We start from the raw sequence: 16,587 nt of genomic DNA, 5'->3' as shown, positions 1-16,587 counted from the left end.
GCATGGTATCAAAAAAGGGGGTAGAGAAATTTGAGGAGAGGTTAAGTCGCTATGATAGCACCAGACATTCTAGGTTTCACTAAGATAATATGACCTGTGAAAGAAAAAAGCAATTGCCCTAATATCTCCTTAACCCATGGGCATGGAAAACAATAATAAGTGGAGAAGGCTGGAGAAGCAAGGAGTTGGAGACACGGAATGCTTGCAACATACAATACGAACAATATACAAATGTTTTGTGTTTAATATAATACTGCATTTTATTTATTTCACATTATTCAAACATTGATTTCCTGCTTTGCTTCCTAAATTACTGTTAGTGTTTTAAATTAAGAGCAGTGGAGTTATGAAAGTCTTTTTCTTAGTGATAATATGTATTGAAAGGAAGTGAATTTGAAAAGCAAAATGCTTTTAAATGTGGTTAGCATTTGTGTGTGCAATCTACTGAAAAATAAACTGAAATTTCAATGTAATTATAGTCCCTCCTATAAAGGAATATGTGCCTTTTGAAAGACATAACATCTATTTGATGTGGTACTCATTTGAGAATTAAAATATCTGAGTTTAGCCACTTTTAGGTTATTTAACTTTCCTAGTATTTCAATTCCCCACTAGTAAACCAAGGAGAATAATATTTTCACCTCTTGGAAACATTATAAGGGGACATTTTTCTTGACACAACTTAATACAAAATGTTATGAAGACTTTTTTCTTTTAATTTGAAAAATGTTTAAGTAGTTATTTGATTATTCTTTTTTCTTTACACCTCAAATACATTTAATTCTATAATCTACTGGGAATAAGGTAGACTACTTTCATTCCCACTACACGTCTCAAATTCATTCCTTTTCCATTGTGTTTTTCTTGTTTGCCAAGCCAGCTGAATGTTCCTTCTTATTCCAAAGCCAAAGACGCATTATCCTCTCATGAAGGGCAGGCTTCAAGCAAAGCTTTCGAACATATATGTAGGAAAAGGTCTCTGATTTATGGACAGTTCTCTAGCTTTACTTTAATTTTCCTTTTATTTTCATTGACAGTAAAATTTTCTGAGAGTACAATCAAGATAGTGTATTCATAGAAATAACATTAATTGAAGCTTCGTCATAAATGAGAACGGTCATAATCACGATCTCCCTTACCAAGGCATTCCACACAGAGAAATAACAGCACAATAAATAAAGAATGTCTCATTTATCACACAAATAAAACAGAATTGCAATAACAAAAGTGTAATTTTATAAATGTTCTTACACTAAAAATAAAAGCAAAAATATAAAATCATGCACTGGAGACAAAAGCTAAAAGTGAATAGTTATAGCAAAAACATTGCAAAAGATAAAAATGTTCAAGTATTGTGAGAGGAGAGGGGAAAATTCCAATAAAACAGTTTCAGAATAAATCAATGATATTTACTACCCTAGGACGGACACTGACAAAACTGTCTTTGCCCATTAATACTTGACGCTGTTAGAATGCATACTGCCATCCATTTAAGGGACAGATTCCATTTCCTTGGAGCATGTCTCCTGTTACAAGGTTGGAATGAAATTTATTGTTTACCTTGATTATAAATAGACAATAACACTTTAGGAGAAATATTCTCAAGAATACGCCAGAGTGAAGCCTTGCAATAGTGGGGGCCTAGGAGTTAGGAAACATTCACTCTCGTACTATTTTCATCATTGTCTGTGAAAGATACTTCTCAGTCCTGAAACAAAATTTCACCTCATATTTCAATTTTGCTGTTGAGTAGAACTAGCAGAACTAGCAGAAAACAGTAAAAATAATAAAAATAGTAATAATAAAATAGTTTAACATTTTCATTGATGCGGAATTTTTAAAAAGTATTGAAAAAGAAGTTGCATCACTTAATGGAACTAAGAATTATATAATGCTTTAGTGGGGTTCTTTCTACAGCATAACAATTTCTTTCCCAACATAACTAATCTAAGCAGTGCTCTTATACTTCGTGGTTGAATAGCATATCGGATTTGAACAGTGGCTAGTTTCTACATGATTAGGAAAGATATGTTTGTCATGGGAGTAAAAAAATAAAATTTGTCTGTTAAATTACACATAAATATAAGGTACAAATGTATTTTTAAAATACAGATTAAAATAATCACACTTGCATTGTGTACATACGAAAATACAGTATTTAATATTCAATATACACACACACATTTATGATAAATGTAACTATTTGGCAATGCCAGTTCTTTCAGGGTTCTCTCTGTCCCCTATTTCCATATATATGGAAACAAAAATGCTTTGCTAAACTCTCCTAGCTCTGGCGGACATCCTGGAGCAGTTTGTTAATCTCAGCCACTAGCTCACTGGCATCCATGAGTTCATGTTTCCCGTCGTTGAGGTGGTTGAGCACATTGTCAAAATCATCTTCTTCATAATTTTCAGGGATCTCCTCCATGGCCGGCAGCCATTTTGAAGAAGGTTGCACACTGGAATGAGTTCCAAGTGGGGGCCCAGAGTTGGTGGTGGGATTTTGAAAATGTGTACTGGCTGCCCAGGCCGCCACCCCTTGTGGGTAACCCACAGTCTTGGCTGGCAAAGGTCCCTTCCGGCGTTCCAGAGAGTTGGACCGATCCATCTCACTGCACTCAGAATAGGTGTCCAGGGAAGGGGGTAAGAGGCGCTGGAACACGCTGCTCATTTCCGAAAGCAGAGAAGATGTGCTGTTATCTCCAGAGTCCTCATCGTTTGGGGAGTCCTTCCCAAAAGTGGAGAAACTCTTCTTCTTCTCACCAGAGTCTGCAGGCTGGGCGTCATCTTCAAGACTCTGATGTGGATGCTGCTGCTGGGGCTGTGCTGGGAATTCTTCCCCCGGAATGAACATGTTACTCCTATAGTCAGAGGATGGTGAGGGCAGCGGCAGCATCCAGCACTGGTCAGAGTGTCCCAGGACTCTGCACTCCTCCGTGCAGAGCCTCATAGCTGCACTCAAGGAAAACAGTGGGGATTCATTATTATACTTAGCATGACTCAAAATGATAGAAAAATTGTGCTTGTATTTTTTAAAAAATAGAATGAGACAACTTTAAACTACTATGATACTAACCAGCTATTTTACTCACTACATGGACTACAATTAAGATTTTAATTTGAATGCCGGTTGTATGGCCCTCTATAAGTCATGTCTGTTCATGTATTTTTTTTTCTTATCAAATAAGTAAAGGAGGATTATGACTCGTACTTCTCAGGAATATCATTTCTGCTACTCAAGTACAGAGAAAATGGATTGATAACTTATACATGAGAATGGTGGAAAGGAGCTAAGGTGTGGGTGATGAAATATTTGCTAAACATAAATTCTAAAAAAAAAAAAAAAAGCTGTAAGGTGAAATATATAATTTTAGAATGCCATGAGATAATCCTGGAGTAATACCTTTGAGTAACTTTCTAGATATTGAGGTCTACCCGACCTACTTTACTTTTAATAGAGGCGCTGAGGATATAATAAGCTTGAAGCTCATTATACTTATTAATCTCTCTTAAAGGTATTCTTGATTATTTACTGACTTGTTATTTACAATAGCAGTGTAAAGTATTCTCAACTACCAGGCATCAGTAGTTACCCAGTTAAGAAGCCTTCTTTTAAAGGCTTGAAATTCAAATGAATGGAAAAATCATCAATAGATGAAAAGCATGAAATACCCATTGGCTAGTTCTTCCAGATATCACGATGCCATATTGGAATGTGAGTTGCCACACTCAGAGGAAATAATATGATACGAGAAAAGCAGAAAAAGAAAGAGGGGAGCAAAATCTCTAAGTTTGGCAAACACAATGACTAAACTACATACCAATTAGGAAATGCAAAGATGTAAAAGATAGTCCACAAATCATCTGTCTCTTTCAACGACAATTAAGTCTCTTCAATATTATGATTTCATTTTAGAGCAAATGACAGAATGCAGAAAATGCAAAGTAATTATCTTAGATGTGAATGAAAACTGGATTGACATCAGCATACCTATAGATTCAGAGCTAATTCTGTAGATCTGGCTACTTATGAAAGATTTCTCTTCCTCTCAAATTATTGTTAGAAAGGATGACTCTTGAGCAATGCCAAATCTCTTGTCAGTGGACGTAAGTGTCTATTGTGTTGACTGCTGAATCTCCAGCCCTGAGTGAAGTGTCTGTATAGAATAGACATTCACTACATATTTTCTAATCATCAGGAAAATTTAAGTCAAAACCACAATGAAATATTACCTCAAATCTGTCAGGACTGTTATAAAAAACAAAAATAACAAGTGTTGTTGAGGATGTAGAGAAACTGGAACCGTTGTACAAATGGGAATGCAAAATGGTGTAGCCGCTATGGAAAACAATACAGAGGTTCCTCAATAAATTAAAAATAAGACTACTGTATTACCCAGCAATTCCACTTCTAGGTATTTATCCAAAAGAATTGAAATCAGGATCTCAAAAAGATATTAGCACTCACCTGTTCACCTCAGCACTATTCACCATAGCCAAGATGTGAAAACAAACTTAAATGTCCACTGACAGATGAATGAAGAAAATGTGCTATATGCCTACAATGAAATATTATTCAGCCTTAACAAAAGAAGGAAACTCTGAAATACGTGACACCATGGATGAACCTTGAGGACATTATGCTTAGCAAAATAAGCTAGTCGCAGAAGGACAAATACTGCATGATTCCACATATATGGGGTATCTAAAATGGTCAAATTCGTAGAATCCACGAGTGGAATGGTGGTTACCAACTGTTGGTTGGATAGGGTGATGGGGAATTGTTAACCAACAGGCATAAAGTTTCAGTTAAGCAAGATGAATAAGTTCTAGAGATCTGTTGTACAACATTGTTTCCATAGTTAAGAATACTGTATTATACAGTTAAAAATTTGTTAAGCAGGTAGATCTCATGTTAAGTGTTCTTATACAACAAAAGTACTTTTAAAAAAGATTGATGTACAAAAAACAAAAGAAAAGTAAGGAGCAAATGTTACCTTTCAAAAAAGGAGAAGGCAAGGACTTGGTTAGGTGGGGAAATCACTGGTCTTCATCGCTTGAACCTTTGAGATAATACCTCATCAATTCTGGACCTAAATTCTCTTTTTTTTTTTTTTTTTCCTGATCAGGAAGATTGTCCCTGAGCTAACATCTGTGCCAGTCTTCCTCTACTTTATATGTGGGATGCTGCCACAGCATGGCTTGATGAGTGGTGTGTGGGTCCATGCCCAGGACCCGAACCTGTAAACCCTGGGCCGCTGAAGCAGAGTGTGTGAACTCAACTACTACGCCACTGGGCTGGTCCCTGGACCTCAATTCTTAATAGAGAATGCGATAAGCCGAGAAACAAAAACGGAGCAAGAATTGTGAGTGAAAAAAAAGTCTGATTGCTAGGAAAGCTAAAAATACAAAGTAGGGAAAAATGCAGAGAGTGTGTGAATATCGATTCTGTGAGAATCACTGTGGGGTAAAAGAAAGAGGGCGAATATCAAGAATCATTGTGTAATTTTACTATGAAGAAAAGTTAAATTTAAATAAGGAAGGATGACTAAAGAATAAAAGCGTGGTTAGAGATGCTGACTTCATGCATTACTACTCTTTGGAAATATTTACCAATTTTTGTTCATCATTTAATGTGGACAAAACCAAAAAGAGTTGAAAGTAACTGGAATAGCTTAATAGCAATGAGGTTTTCTCGGCAGTGAAATAACTATCAAAGTGGTAAAGCATTGTTTCCCTAATTCCCGGAGTCTCTGAAAATGGAAAGGAGACCTGGCTATATTGTCTTACTCACATCCTGTTGGAAGGAAGGGGAGCAGACCTGATGCCACCTCTTCATTTGTTTTCTGGCCTTTAATTCTGTGGGAAGGACTTGATTGTTTGATTGGCTCTGTCTTGTTTTAATGTTTAATGGCAAGAGGGAATAAAAGGAAAATTACATTGGCTCCTACGGCTCCTGAGCATGATCAACCTTCTAGAGAATTGAATACACTGAAAGTAATCAACAATACAATCTGGATGATTAAAATGACAGGTCATGTTCAAAAATAATTTTAGTTATGGGGATTTTTTAAATAGGGAATGCTATTTTACAAGTTCACAATAAACAAATGGGGCTTTACTTATAAAATAACAAATTAACATAAAATTTTAAAATTCTGAAAATATGAAAAATTAAAGAAAGGCTAATGGAGAGAAGGGTGGCAAAAATAATAGAGATGAAAGAGCAGTGGTGCAGAGGAGGGCATTTCTCAGTTTCACTGATATTGTCAACCTTTTCCCTGGAGACTCAACTGTGTGAAAACATTCTCAGAGTATGTAATTCAGCATCACAGATGTTCCATCCCATAGCCAAGGAATCTGGACTTGCTGGCAAGTGGTGCAAGTGGCTAATCTTTCTGTCACACCTTCAAAGCTCCGCCAGGTGGTATAGTTCCTCTGCGGAGGGGGAGACTCCTTTCCGACTACAAGCTGAGAACTCTTCTTTCCCACTACGTGACTATCGATTTCGTCACTGTACTATGCCTCATGGGTAGGGCAGGAAGCAAGCATCAAATATGTGAAGAAAAATGTCTGTCTAACTTCCATCAAGCCATTGGTCACTGGGTGATCAATCACTTACCTATTAAGAGCCTTCTATATGTGAAACACTATGATAGCTCCCTGCCCTCAGACGGTTTCAGTCTAGTTCTGAGTCATGTGTGCCACATGCCCAAAGTGTCAAACTATATGATGCTGAGGGCATGTCGAGAAAAGAAGAAAGAGTAGAGGAGGAGGCCGAAGTAGTTAAAGAAAGAGCAGCATGAAACAAACTCTGACAGGTTAAACAGGATTTGGACAGACAAAGTGAAGAGAAGCCAGTTTTTCATGTAGAAGGACGTCATGGGCAAAGGATTGGGGTGTTAAATGAAGAGACGACCCTGCCTATGCAAAAGACAGAAAAAAGCCCAAACTGAAAGTTAATAAACTAGCAGTGGATTTCACTGTCTTTGGCATGCCGAGATAAATAGTTGAATTAGGTGTTGCTGGGCAACAAAAGTCAATTATTGATTTTGAACCGAAAAATGTGAATTAAAATGTTCTGAGAAAATTGTTCAAGCTGCACAAAGAAAAGAACGACCAGAGAGTGAATATCAGCTCGTATGCTGGTGTGATCAACCAGCCATGGAAGAAAGGCCGGAAGTAGGAGACCAGCCATGAGAATGGAGAGAAAATGGAATTAAAGAGGAATGCTTAAGTTAAGTAATCATAGATGCCAGACTGATGAAAAGTGGAATGAGCTCAGTCAAGATGGACTATCACAAAAACATCCTGGTGCAGCTAATACACTGGGAAAACAGAGATTTGCAGGAATATTTGTAGTACTGTAGTTTAAAGTTGAATGAGTAAGGAAGAAAGTATGTTGACAAACATGAGCCAACAGACAAAAATGCGTTCTGATTTAACTGCTCAGAATACTGGATATTTCTGTGGGAATAAATAGAAGGAACGACCAGAAATGACCCTGTTGGCAGGCAGTGCGACATAACATAATCTATATTTGATCACAGTCTAATGCAGAAAAACAGTTTGAATAAGACACTTAAGTTCTAAAAATATTCATGCTTTAGAAAACTGCTCTGATTTCTGTTAATGGTATTCAGATGTGGACTCACATTTTTTTGTACTTGGGATATTTCCTGGGAATCTAAGTTTACAAAGCACAAGTTTTACACTCTAATGTGCCGCAGAAGCTGCCAGCATGAATAATAAACCAGAATATGGGTGAAATATTAGCAGAATGATGGTCATAATTAAGGGACAGTTATCTCTGTATAGGTACTGAGTAGGCACATTTCTACCTATACTAGCCAAACGTGAAAAAAGCATAAAATATTTTATGGATCATTGGTGATTTCCTGGTGCTCTCTGTTTCCAGAATAGTTTCTACCACATCCCACATGGAGGCAGGTAGCTAGTAAGGCAGAGAGGCATCTACTGCAATACAATCTGTTGTAATGCAATGCCAGGCACCAGCAAAATAGCTCTCCCACCACTCAGATTCAGTATGGTTGTGTGAACATGAAACTGTTTTTTAAAAGATTGTCTATACATAAGTGGTGTTATTAAAGATAATATAAAAGTGGGCCTCTAACTTTGAAAAGAAATGTAACTTGGAAGGAGTCTAAACTCACTCACTAAACAAGACTCACTATGATCTAGAGTTTATCAATATCGACTTACTGTTTCCCCAATGTCTTTATTCTTTAACATTTATTTTTATTTTATTTTTTAAATTCAAGCCTTAGATAACTCTCCTGCCATGAATATATCTGGTAGTGGTAACTTTGAAAATACAAGAAAAAGTAGAAGAGGAGCCTTGCCCTTTTGAAAAAACAAAGACCATGACTGGCTATTAGAATTATACGATTTTTGAATTAAAAAGGATTTTAGGCATCATTTAGGCCCATGAATGGCAAGGTTATCTAAGTAGGGGCAGTTATCTGCTTTTAACTATGCTGATAAATTAAAATTTCAATGAATAGACTTCATACAATTTTTAAAATCACTTACATAATACAATATTGATATTATACCATTATGTTACTTTCCTGTTTTAGGAAATAATGTGATTTGGGAAATCACATTATTCTAAATTAGGGATCGATATTCAAAATTAGAGTTCCGTCAGTAAAACAGAATCATAGAAAGTCAGCCAGCTCCTTCATTTCATGGATAACAATAATAAAACTGTCCTTGAGCAAGTTGTCTGAGGCCGCATATATTCCATTAGATTTTCAGAGATTTCTCCTTAAATTGATCTAAGTGGTCTATGAATTTAAAAAACCAAGACACCTTGGATGACTGTGTAAACACTGACTGTCATGGCCATTGCTCGTAGGCCTTCGGGCCACTAGAAGTCCTTTCCAGAAATGCATACTGTAATGATGCCATTAAGTAGACAGCTTTTAATAGTGTCATGGAGGGTAATAAGACTTTAGAATGTGAGAACAAATACGTCACTCAACTTATTTTAAAAAAAACCCAGAACCTGTTACATTATATTACTCTAAATAGATTAGTACTTAAGAGTATGAGAATTGGTTCAGATCTCACCTCTATCATGTACAAAATGCCTGATTTTGGACACATTTTTCAACTTTTATAAGCTTCAGTTTTCAAATCTAAAACAATATGAACACTACTGTTACTACCACCACCATTACTAATCCCAGCCTCAAAGTCCTGGGGAAGTAACGTGGTACAGAACTCCTCAGGGGCCCGGAGTGAACACTGGGACGGGGTCGGGGGCTATTCCTGGGACTGCCCCAGCTGGCACTCCCACTGCTGTAGCTGCTGCCACCACCACAGCTGAACTGACAAGGGCTGGAGTTTCTATTTCCTGATTTCTCCTGAATTTCTGTGGCTCTCTGAAGCTCCCTCATGTCTACTTCTTAAACTCTCTTACTTATCTGTATTTAGAAAATAGATGTTCGGTGGGACTCAGATGGGTCATATAGTTTTGTTCTGCTTTTATTTATTGAATCACAGTCCTTTGATCAACATTCAGTGGAATTTAGAAACATAAGTAGCCGAAGGAACATTTCTGTGCTCCTGAGAGTTGATTTAATATTACAGGCTTTAGTAACGGGGTTGCTACAATGATGCAGTCAGTATTTACCAGTTGGTTCAGAGAGTTTCGACTGCACAATTAAAGAGACTCTAAGGAAAATGTGGCCCACAGTTTACTAGCATCTCCTCCATCTAGCTGTGTCCTTATAAAATCCGCTCTTGGACCCCTGTTCCTCTTCCATTACAGTGCAGACATAAAATGAAAGGTGGCACAAAAATTCTATGCTTACCACCTACAAAGATGCATTCTTTCTCCTATTTTTAGTGATTAAATTGTACCATTTCCTAGTGTATTTTAACCTCTGATTCTGTGAGTTGCTTCCCATCACAGGAAATGTGTCCTCCAAATTATAGTCTAGTTCACCACTAGGCACCAAAACAGGCTGTCTGAAGAAAAACAACCACCCAGTCATTTTATAGAGTTGCTCAAGAGTGTTCTATGGCAGTACTGGATGGGGTCGAAAGAAAAGTGGTGAGGTTTTTTATTCTCCTGTCCCCACTCCTTCCTTCTTGTTCTTTTAAGCTTACTCCTTCTCTATCAACTGCTTAATATGAATTTTAAGAAAATAATTTAAAAATGTTTCAGTTTCTGTTCATTGCTAATAGTGTGCAGATCACAGACACTTCAGTGCAAAGGATGAGAAGAATGTAAGCATGGGAGAAATCTTTCACTTTACTGGCTTAGTAGGTCTGAAAATAAGGATTTGTCTACCACTACCCTCTTACCTGCTGGAATTCTTCCATCTGTAAGAAACAGGTCGCTGAATCCTTCACCCAGCAGCCTGTCTATTGGAGAATCTCGCCCCAAATCATAATCACTGTCTCCTGCTTCACTGTCACCACGGCCACTGTCCTTCAAGCTAAATTTGTCCATGTCTTGAAGAGCATATCTAGAAAGATAAATCAGGCAAAGTATTGTTTTTACTCTTCAGCATTCATGCTATTGAGACTTAATAGGTAACACAAGGATAACTCATACCTATAGCTCCTGGAATATTTGTTTCCTCGAAAACTTGGCCTTGGCTGATATTGTCCCTGGTGAAGCATTGAAAGAAGCTGGGAGACCTGCTGGAAACCAAATAGACAGACCTGATTCCTGGAAACAAAACTCCAAAATACTCACACACTTTAAGCAAGGAACAACAGTTACTCACTATTTCATCCCAATAAGTTGAACATATTTTCTCTGTTTTAGAGATTTACATATGCTGGACTGTGGCAAATTAGGCAGCCAGCCACCAAATATAACTGAATATATCCCAGGGAGATTTGAGTGATCTAATACAACTGACATTTTTTTTTTTTGAAAGAGGACTCCTTTATAAATAACAGATTGATTTTCTTTTTTTTTTATAGCTCAGATTAAAGTGATCAGTTAAAAAATGCATGGAAAATGCTGTAAAATACAACACTCTAAGACAGGAGGTTAAAATAATGTCAGAAAATTTTCAAAAGTTGCACAAATATAATATGCATTGAGATGCTATTCTGGAGGCCTCAGTTTTTGATTTTTCAGTACAGACCACAACTCTGAGCCTGAAGCAAGCCCCTTTACTTTTGGCTTCTAGTAGCTTATTCCGGAAAGTAAGGGGATTCTAACTAGATAGTCCTTTGCAAGCTGCACATCTACTTTTCAATATTATACAGAGTACACGCAAGTAAATGCTTTAAGAAAAACTTTAAACAGTATGCTAAAGTGTGTATACTTGCTACATATACACATGTAACTTGTATCCTATTTAATTTGCATATTGTTCACGTTGCTACTTCTTAATGGAAACGTTTAAGAACTAACAAAACACAGGCACAACTTCTGAACACTAACAGCTGACTTTGTCAGTGAACTGGTGCTGTGTGTGATCTTACCTCAACAGCAGGAGTGGCATGGGTGAGTTCTAAGGAGAAATTCTCTGGCACGTGGTTCGATGAGATTGTCACCAAACTGTTGAGAGACTGGTGACTGTTGTGACTCTGCCGGCTGCCCATTTGTCCTCTTTCTAAGGTAGGAGATGAAGATGGAGACGATCTGTGATGAGATCTGATGGGCAGAGTGCCGTTTATGGTAGGCACCAATGTAATGTCCCCTTTGTGAATCTGCCTGGATGGTCTTTTGGGGTGGTGCTGGTAAGTGGATTCTGCTACCCTGCAGTTGTAGGATCTAGTATCTTTCTTTTCTCGGTTACACCTCGTTGCGAACAGCACCATAATAACCAACAACACTGCACAAATTGCTCCTAAGGAAATAATTATAATCATGGAGACATCCAAAGATGCCTGGCTTACTGAGGTCATTGCTGTACTTGTCACTGACTCTGCATATTCAAGGATCATGCACTTCAGAAGGACTTTGGTATGCAGCTGAGGATTGCCTTTGTCCTGGATGATAACTGAGAGCTCCCATTCTGTGTAGGGAACAGATTCCATGCTCACATTGGTATGGATGTCACATGACCGGGGATCAATTACAAAGATATTCTCCTCATTACCTGCTACGATGGAGCAGCTGAGCTCAGCATTTGCACCAGAGTCTCTGTCAATTGCCCTTATTCTTGTGACGTGAAAGCCACTGTCAGCCCCTTTGGGGATGGAGATTTCTGCAGTATTATTGCGCAGTGTAGGCCCTATAACCACAGGGACATTATCATTTTCATCAATGATGGTAAGCACAACTGTAGTATTGCTTACAAGTTGCTTCGGACTTCCTCCATCTCTGGCTTCGACCACAAAAGTGATCTGACTCACTTCTTCATGATCAAAGATTCTGAGGGCATAAATGGCTCCATTAGATGGGTCAATAGTTACATATGTAGTTATGGAACTTCCTAGGATAAAACTCTCCAAAATGGTATATGTAACTTGTCCATTTTCCCCAAGATCAGGATCTGTGGCTGTAACAGTTGTGATATACGCCCCAGGCGAGTTATTCTCCGAGATTGCAAATTCATATCGACTTCTCTGGAAGTGGGGTGGATTGTCATTTATATCATTGATTTGAACAGTAAAATGTTTTACTGTAGAGAGACTGGGTGTCCCCTTGTCCTCAGCGATTACAGTCAAGCTGTATTCAGACCTCTTTTCTCTATCCAGTGTGGCATTTGTCAAGATTAAATAATTGTTTTCATAAGTCTTTTGAAGTTTAAAGTGACCATGTCCATGAAGCTTACAAACGATTTCTCCATTCAGCCCAGAATCTTTGTCCTGAACCCTGACTAAAGCAACAAATGTGTCAATAGGATCCCCTTCAAAGATGTAAGATATTTCTTCTTTTCCAGGGGACATGAGGTTTATGTTTATTTCCGGTTTATTGTCATTAACATCTACAACCTTAATTATAATCTTGCAATGAGCTGGGATTGAATTCGGACCCAGATCTTGAGCCTGAACGTCAATCTCATAGGATTTGGTGATTTCATAATCCACTTGCTTGAAAAGAGTCAAATGTCCTCTCTCTGAATCAATTTTAAAAGTCTCTATAATTTTAGGAGACACATGACTGCTGAAGGAATATACAATTTTCCCATTAGCGCCCTCATCTGGATCAGTGGCATTCAGATCTAGGAGCAAAGTGCCAACCGGGGAGTTTTCTAAGAGTTGTATTATATAAGACTGCTGCTCAAAAGCAGGGCTGTTGTCATTGGAGTCTGAAATGCTGATTTTCAGAATGGATGAGCCAGACCTCTGAGGCACCCCCATGTCTGAGGCAGTAAGCTGAAGCTCATAGCTCGACTTCAGCTCCCGATCCAGCTCTCTCACCACTATGAGTTCTGCATACTTGGCTCCATCAGTCCTGGTCCGAACCTCAATATTAAAAAAATCATTGGCAGAGAGAGAATATGTGTGGAGGGAATTTTCCCCAACATCTGGATCAAATGCACTGTCCAGGGGGATACGAGTCCCCACGGCTGCGCTCTCTGATATCTCAATAGGTATGAGAGATCTTGAAAACTGGGGAGAATTGTCATTAATATCCAGCACTTCGACTTCAATATGGAAAAGCTGCAGATGCTCAGTGGGCAGAGTGATCACATCAAACTCAATGGAACAGTTCAAGTTTTTCTGGCATAGTTGTTCACGGTCAATTTTAGCCCCTATGCTGATTTCCCCATTATCCTCATTTACTACAAGTAGAGGAGAATTTCCCCTTTGCATGGCTCGAAAACGAACAGTGGAAGGATTCGGTAGCTTAACTAAAACATCAGCCACATCCTCAGATAGTCTTGCAATTACTGATCCAACCCTCTGCTCCTCATAAATCCTGTATTTCAAATTCTTGCTCAGTACCTCGGCGTTGAAAGATACCATCAGGATTGCAAAAACGAATCTAAAGTGCATTTTAGCATTCATTTGGTACACCGGTCAGTCTATTTGATTCCTCTCACAGAGCAAGTTAAAACAACCAAGCAATTCACTCAACTTCCTTTGGCAACTTAAAGCTAAGCGACATTTGGTACTTGAAACTTGAAAGCGTCTCTTAATAACACAGCACAGCAATTAACAGCTCGCAAACTTTTGTTTTATACACACCCACCGTGTCACGACTTCCAGATATTACCGGCATGGAGTCCGATCCTTGCATTTGTTTGGCTGTTTGTCCTCTTTGCAGGCAGACGTGTCACCTCCGCGTTTTCCCCCTTGTGTCGTAGGAATCCATCTATTGTAGGGTGCCGGCGGAGTCTGCAGTGGCTCTTTCCGGAGCGATTCTTTCTCCCTTTCTCTGCTCGGCTGCAGACTAAACACCCGTGATTGCTGACTCCAGTCTAAAATCTGTACAACTTCACTTCAACTCAGACAAAGCTCTCTTGCCCGGCGTGTGTTGAATCGCTTCCAGCCAATCAGCGTACTTCCAAATCAAAAGCTGATGGAGTCCCCAAAGCCAGGGCGGACGAGAAAGGAGGGTGGGAGAGGGAGAGAGACTGAGAGGGGGAAGGCGGGGGCCGGGGGTTTGAGGAGAGGAGGGAGCAGGGATGGTGGGGGCTGGGGAAGGAGGATGGGAGCAGCTCCTTGACTGCTCCTCCCTTCCTCCTCCCCACTCCCCCTCCTCCCTCTCATCTACTGCATTCACTTTCTCTGAGCGTGCCACGACAAAGGGGAGACAAATTACAGAAGAAAAACTTTAAATCAACTTCTGGTCGCCTTTATTTATACGGCATTTTAAATTGTTCTGGTTTTCCTAATTGCCCTTTCTTCTTCCACAAACATGTAATCGCCTTGCTTTCCGTAGTCTTTAAGTACTGGTTTAACTTAAAATACCTCTAAGTGCATTTTGTTGGTGGAGGAATTTAATAAAATTTGAAAACTTGCTTCTAATTATGCTTCTCAGGCCGCCTCCTTCCCCTCCCCCTCTGTAAATACTTGGGTCTTTCTCCTTCTGGGAGCACAAGCAGATTTTCCTGGGGCTCTGTTTTAAAGAATGGAACAAGTAAAAAGGTTCCATTTTTTTGTTTTTCTTTCATCTTTATTCTTTGAAGATAAGAAAAAGGTTATTTTCCAGTCTTGATTTCTCTTAATTAGCAAGATTTAAAGGAACACCTTAGGATTTGAAACTAATTAACAATATAGTTCTACCTTACATCTCTCCTTGCCTTGAGTTTGGGCAAAATGATATTTCTTTGTCCTATACTTCAAAAAATCTTATTTATCTTGAGTAAAAGACATTTCATGCTTTAGCATGCCTGATTCTGCCACAGGGTACTATCTATACACCGTGAATCTTCACAATGAATACTGGGGGTACGTGGACGCGATAGTTTACAAGTCAATTTTTTATAATATATGTATTATTTATGAAAACACTTTTCAGATATGTATTTTAAAAACCCACAGCTTGTTTACATTGAAGAATAAAATGCCTGAGTTGAAAATTGCATTTTGTGTGCATCAAAATGCTAGGAAATGTGGGAGGCTTGTGCTCTATCCAGGTCACAGAAACTGATATGGTATTCTTATTTGAAAATATGATTATTTATGATGTTCTTTCTGCTCTGCAATTCCTTTTAAGTTTATCATCGTGGCTCTATTCTCGCTGCTTTTTTTTCATACCTCTTGCATTATTCCTCAGCTGTCTTCATACACTTGCATATTTGCTGTTTCACATAATCTCCCTGTCACTTTTTTTCCATTTATTTTCTCCCACTTTCTATTTTGCCCCCCAGAAACATATAAAAAAAAGTAATTTTCTGATTTTTCCACTTTGCTTACTCTCAGCAGAGCTCGGCAAAAGTCACTAAGAAGGTTCTTTCCAAAAAAGAAAGCAGAGTCGTCTCAGCATGAACTCTCCTCCTTTTTAGGCGTTCAAAAGCATTTTATAAGCCATTGTCTTTTTCTCCCCCTCCAGAAACCAGCACTGTGTGGCAAATTGTGCAGAATAGAAATGCCTATAATGAATGCATTTAGGACTGGGTCACGCTGATGAACATTCTGCCCCCATGAATAATACTGTTTTACATGTTTGTAGCCCTTTCAACTTGCTGATCCCCAAACCCTACAGGCAAACCAGAAAAACCACCACAACCAACTAGGACGTTAAAAACCCATAGCCATCTGGCCTAGGTCTCTAACAATCTGAGCCAATAATTATATCAATTCAGGCTTTAGTGAACCCCTTTGCAAACACCAAAAGAGCAAAGAAAGGAATTAGTGACCATTCAAAGTTGGGGTGAAAATTCAAAGGAGGTCTAATTCCATTCGTTCTAGGAGAGTTTTCTTTGTGGATGATGAGTCTATCCCCCAAAAACTCGAAGAGCAATGGACTTGATTACCTTCATGTAGAGGACATTTTTTCCTAATGCTCAAAAAATAAAAATAATTTAAAAATCTTTCTTTTATTTCTGACAGTGAGCTTGAACAGAGTTAATCATTGTGAAAAGAGCTTCAGATTAACTTACTGAAATATTTAAAATAGGTTGTAAATTAATAAATACTCATAAAGAATAAGTTTCTGTGAGTAAGTCTTCAAAGAACTTGGAATCCTTTCAG

General features: G+C 38.4%; 1 protein-coding gene across 4 annotated transcripts; it reads right to left on the bottom strand.

The window, feature by feature from the left end:
* Nucleotides 1-1,003: 1,003 nt before the first annotated feature.
* PCDH18 (protocadherin 18) lies at nucleotides 1,004-14,702 on the bottom strand. Of its 4 annotated transcripts, none has more exons than XM_008527684.2 (4): nucleotides 11,479-14,702; nucleotides 10,592-10,680; nucleotides 10,339-10,502; nucleotides 1,004-2,952 (listed from the first exon to the last, which is right to left on the bottom strand). In XM_008527684.2, exons 1-4 carry the CDS (start codon nucleotides 13,954-13,956, stop codon nucleotides 2,285-2,287), a joined length of 3,399 nt encoding a protein of 1,132 aa, XP_008525906.2. In that variant the 5' UTR covers nucleotides 13,957-14,702; the 3' UTR covers nucleotides 1,004-2,284. The 4 variants fall into 4 exon arrangements, with proteins under 4 accessions (XP_008525906.2, XP_008525907.2, XP_008525908.1 ...); XM_008527685.2 differs by having other exon boundaries at nucleotides 10,592-10,677; nucleotides 11,479-14,615; XM_008527686.2 differs by having other exon boundaries at nucleotides 1,004-2,957; nucleotides 11,479-14,527.
* Nucleotides 14,703-16,587: the final 1,885 nt, after the last annotated feature.

The sequence above is a fragment of the Equus przewalskii genome, chromosome 2, assembly GCF_037783145.1.
Source record: "Equus przewalskii isolate Varuska chromosome 2, EquPr2, whole genome shotgun sequence".
Classification (NCBI taxonomy): Eukaryota; Metazoa; Chordata; class Mammalia; order Perissodactyla; family Equidae; genus Equus; species Equus przewalskii.
This window is presented reverse-complemented; position numbering and strand designations above follow the sequence as displayed.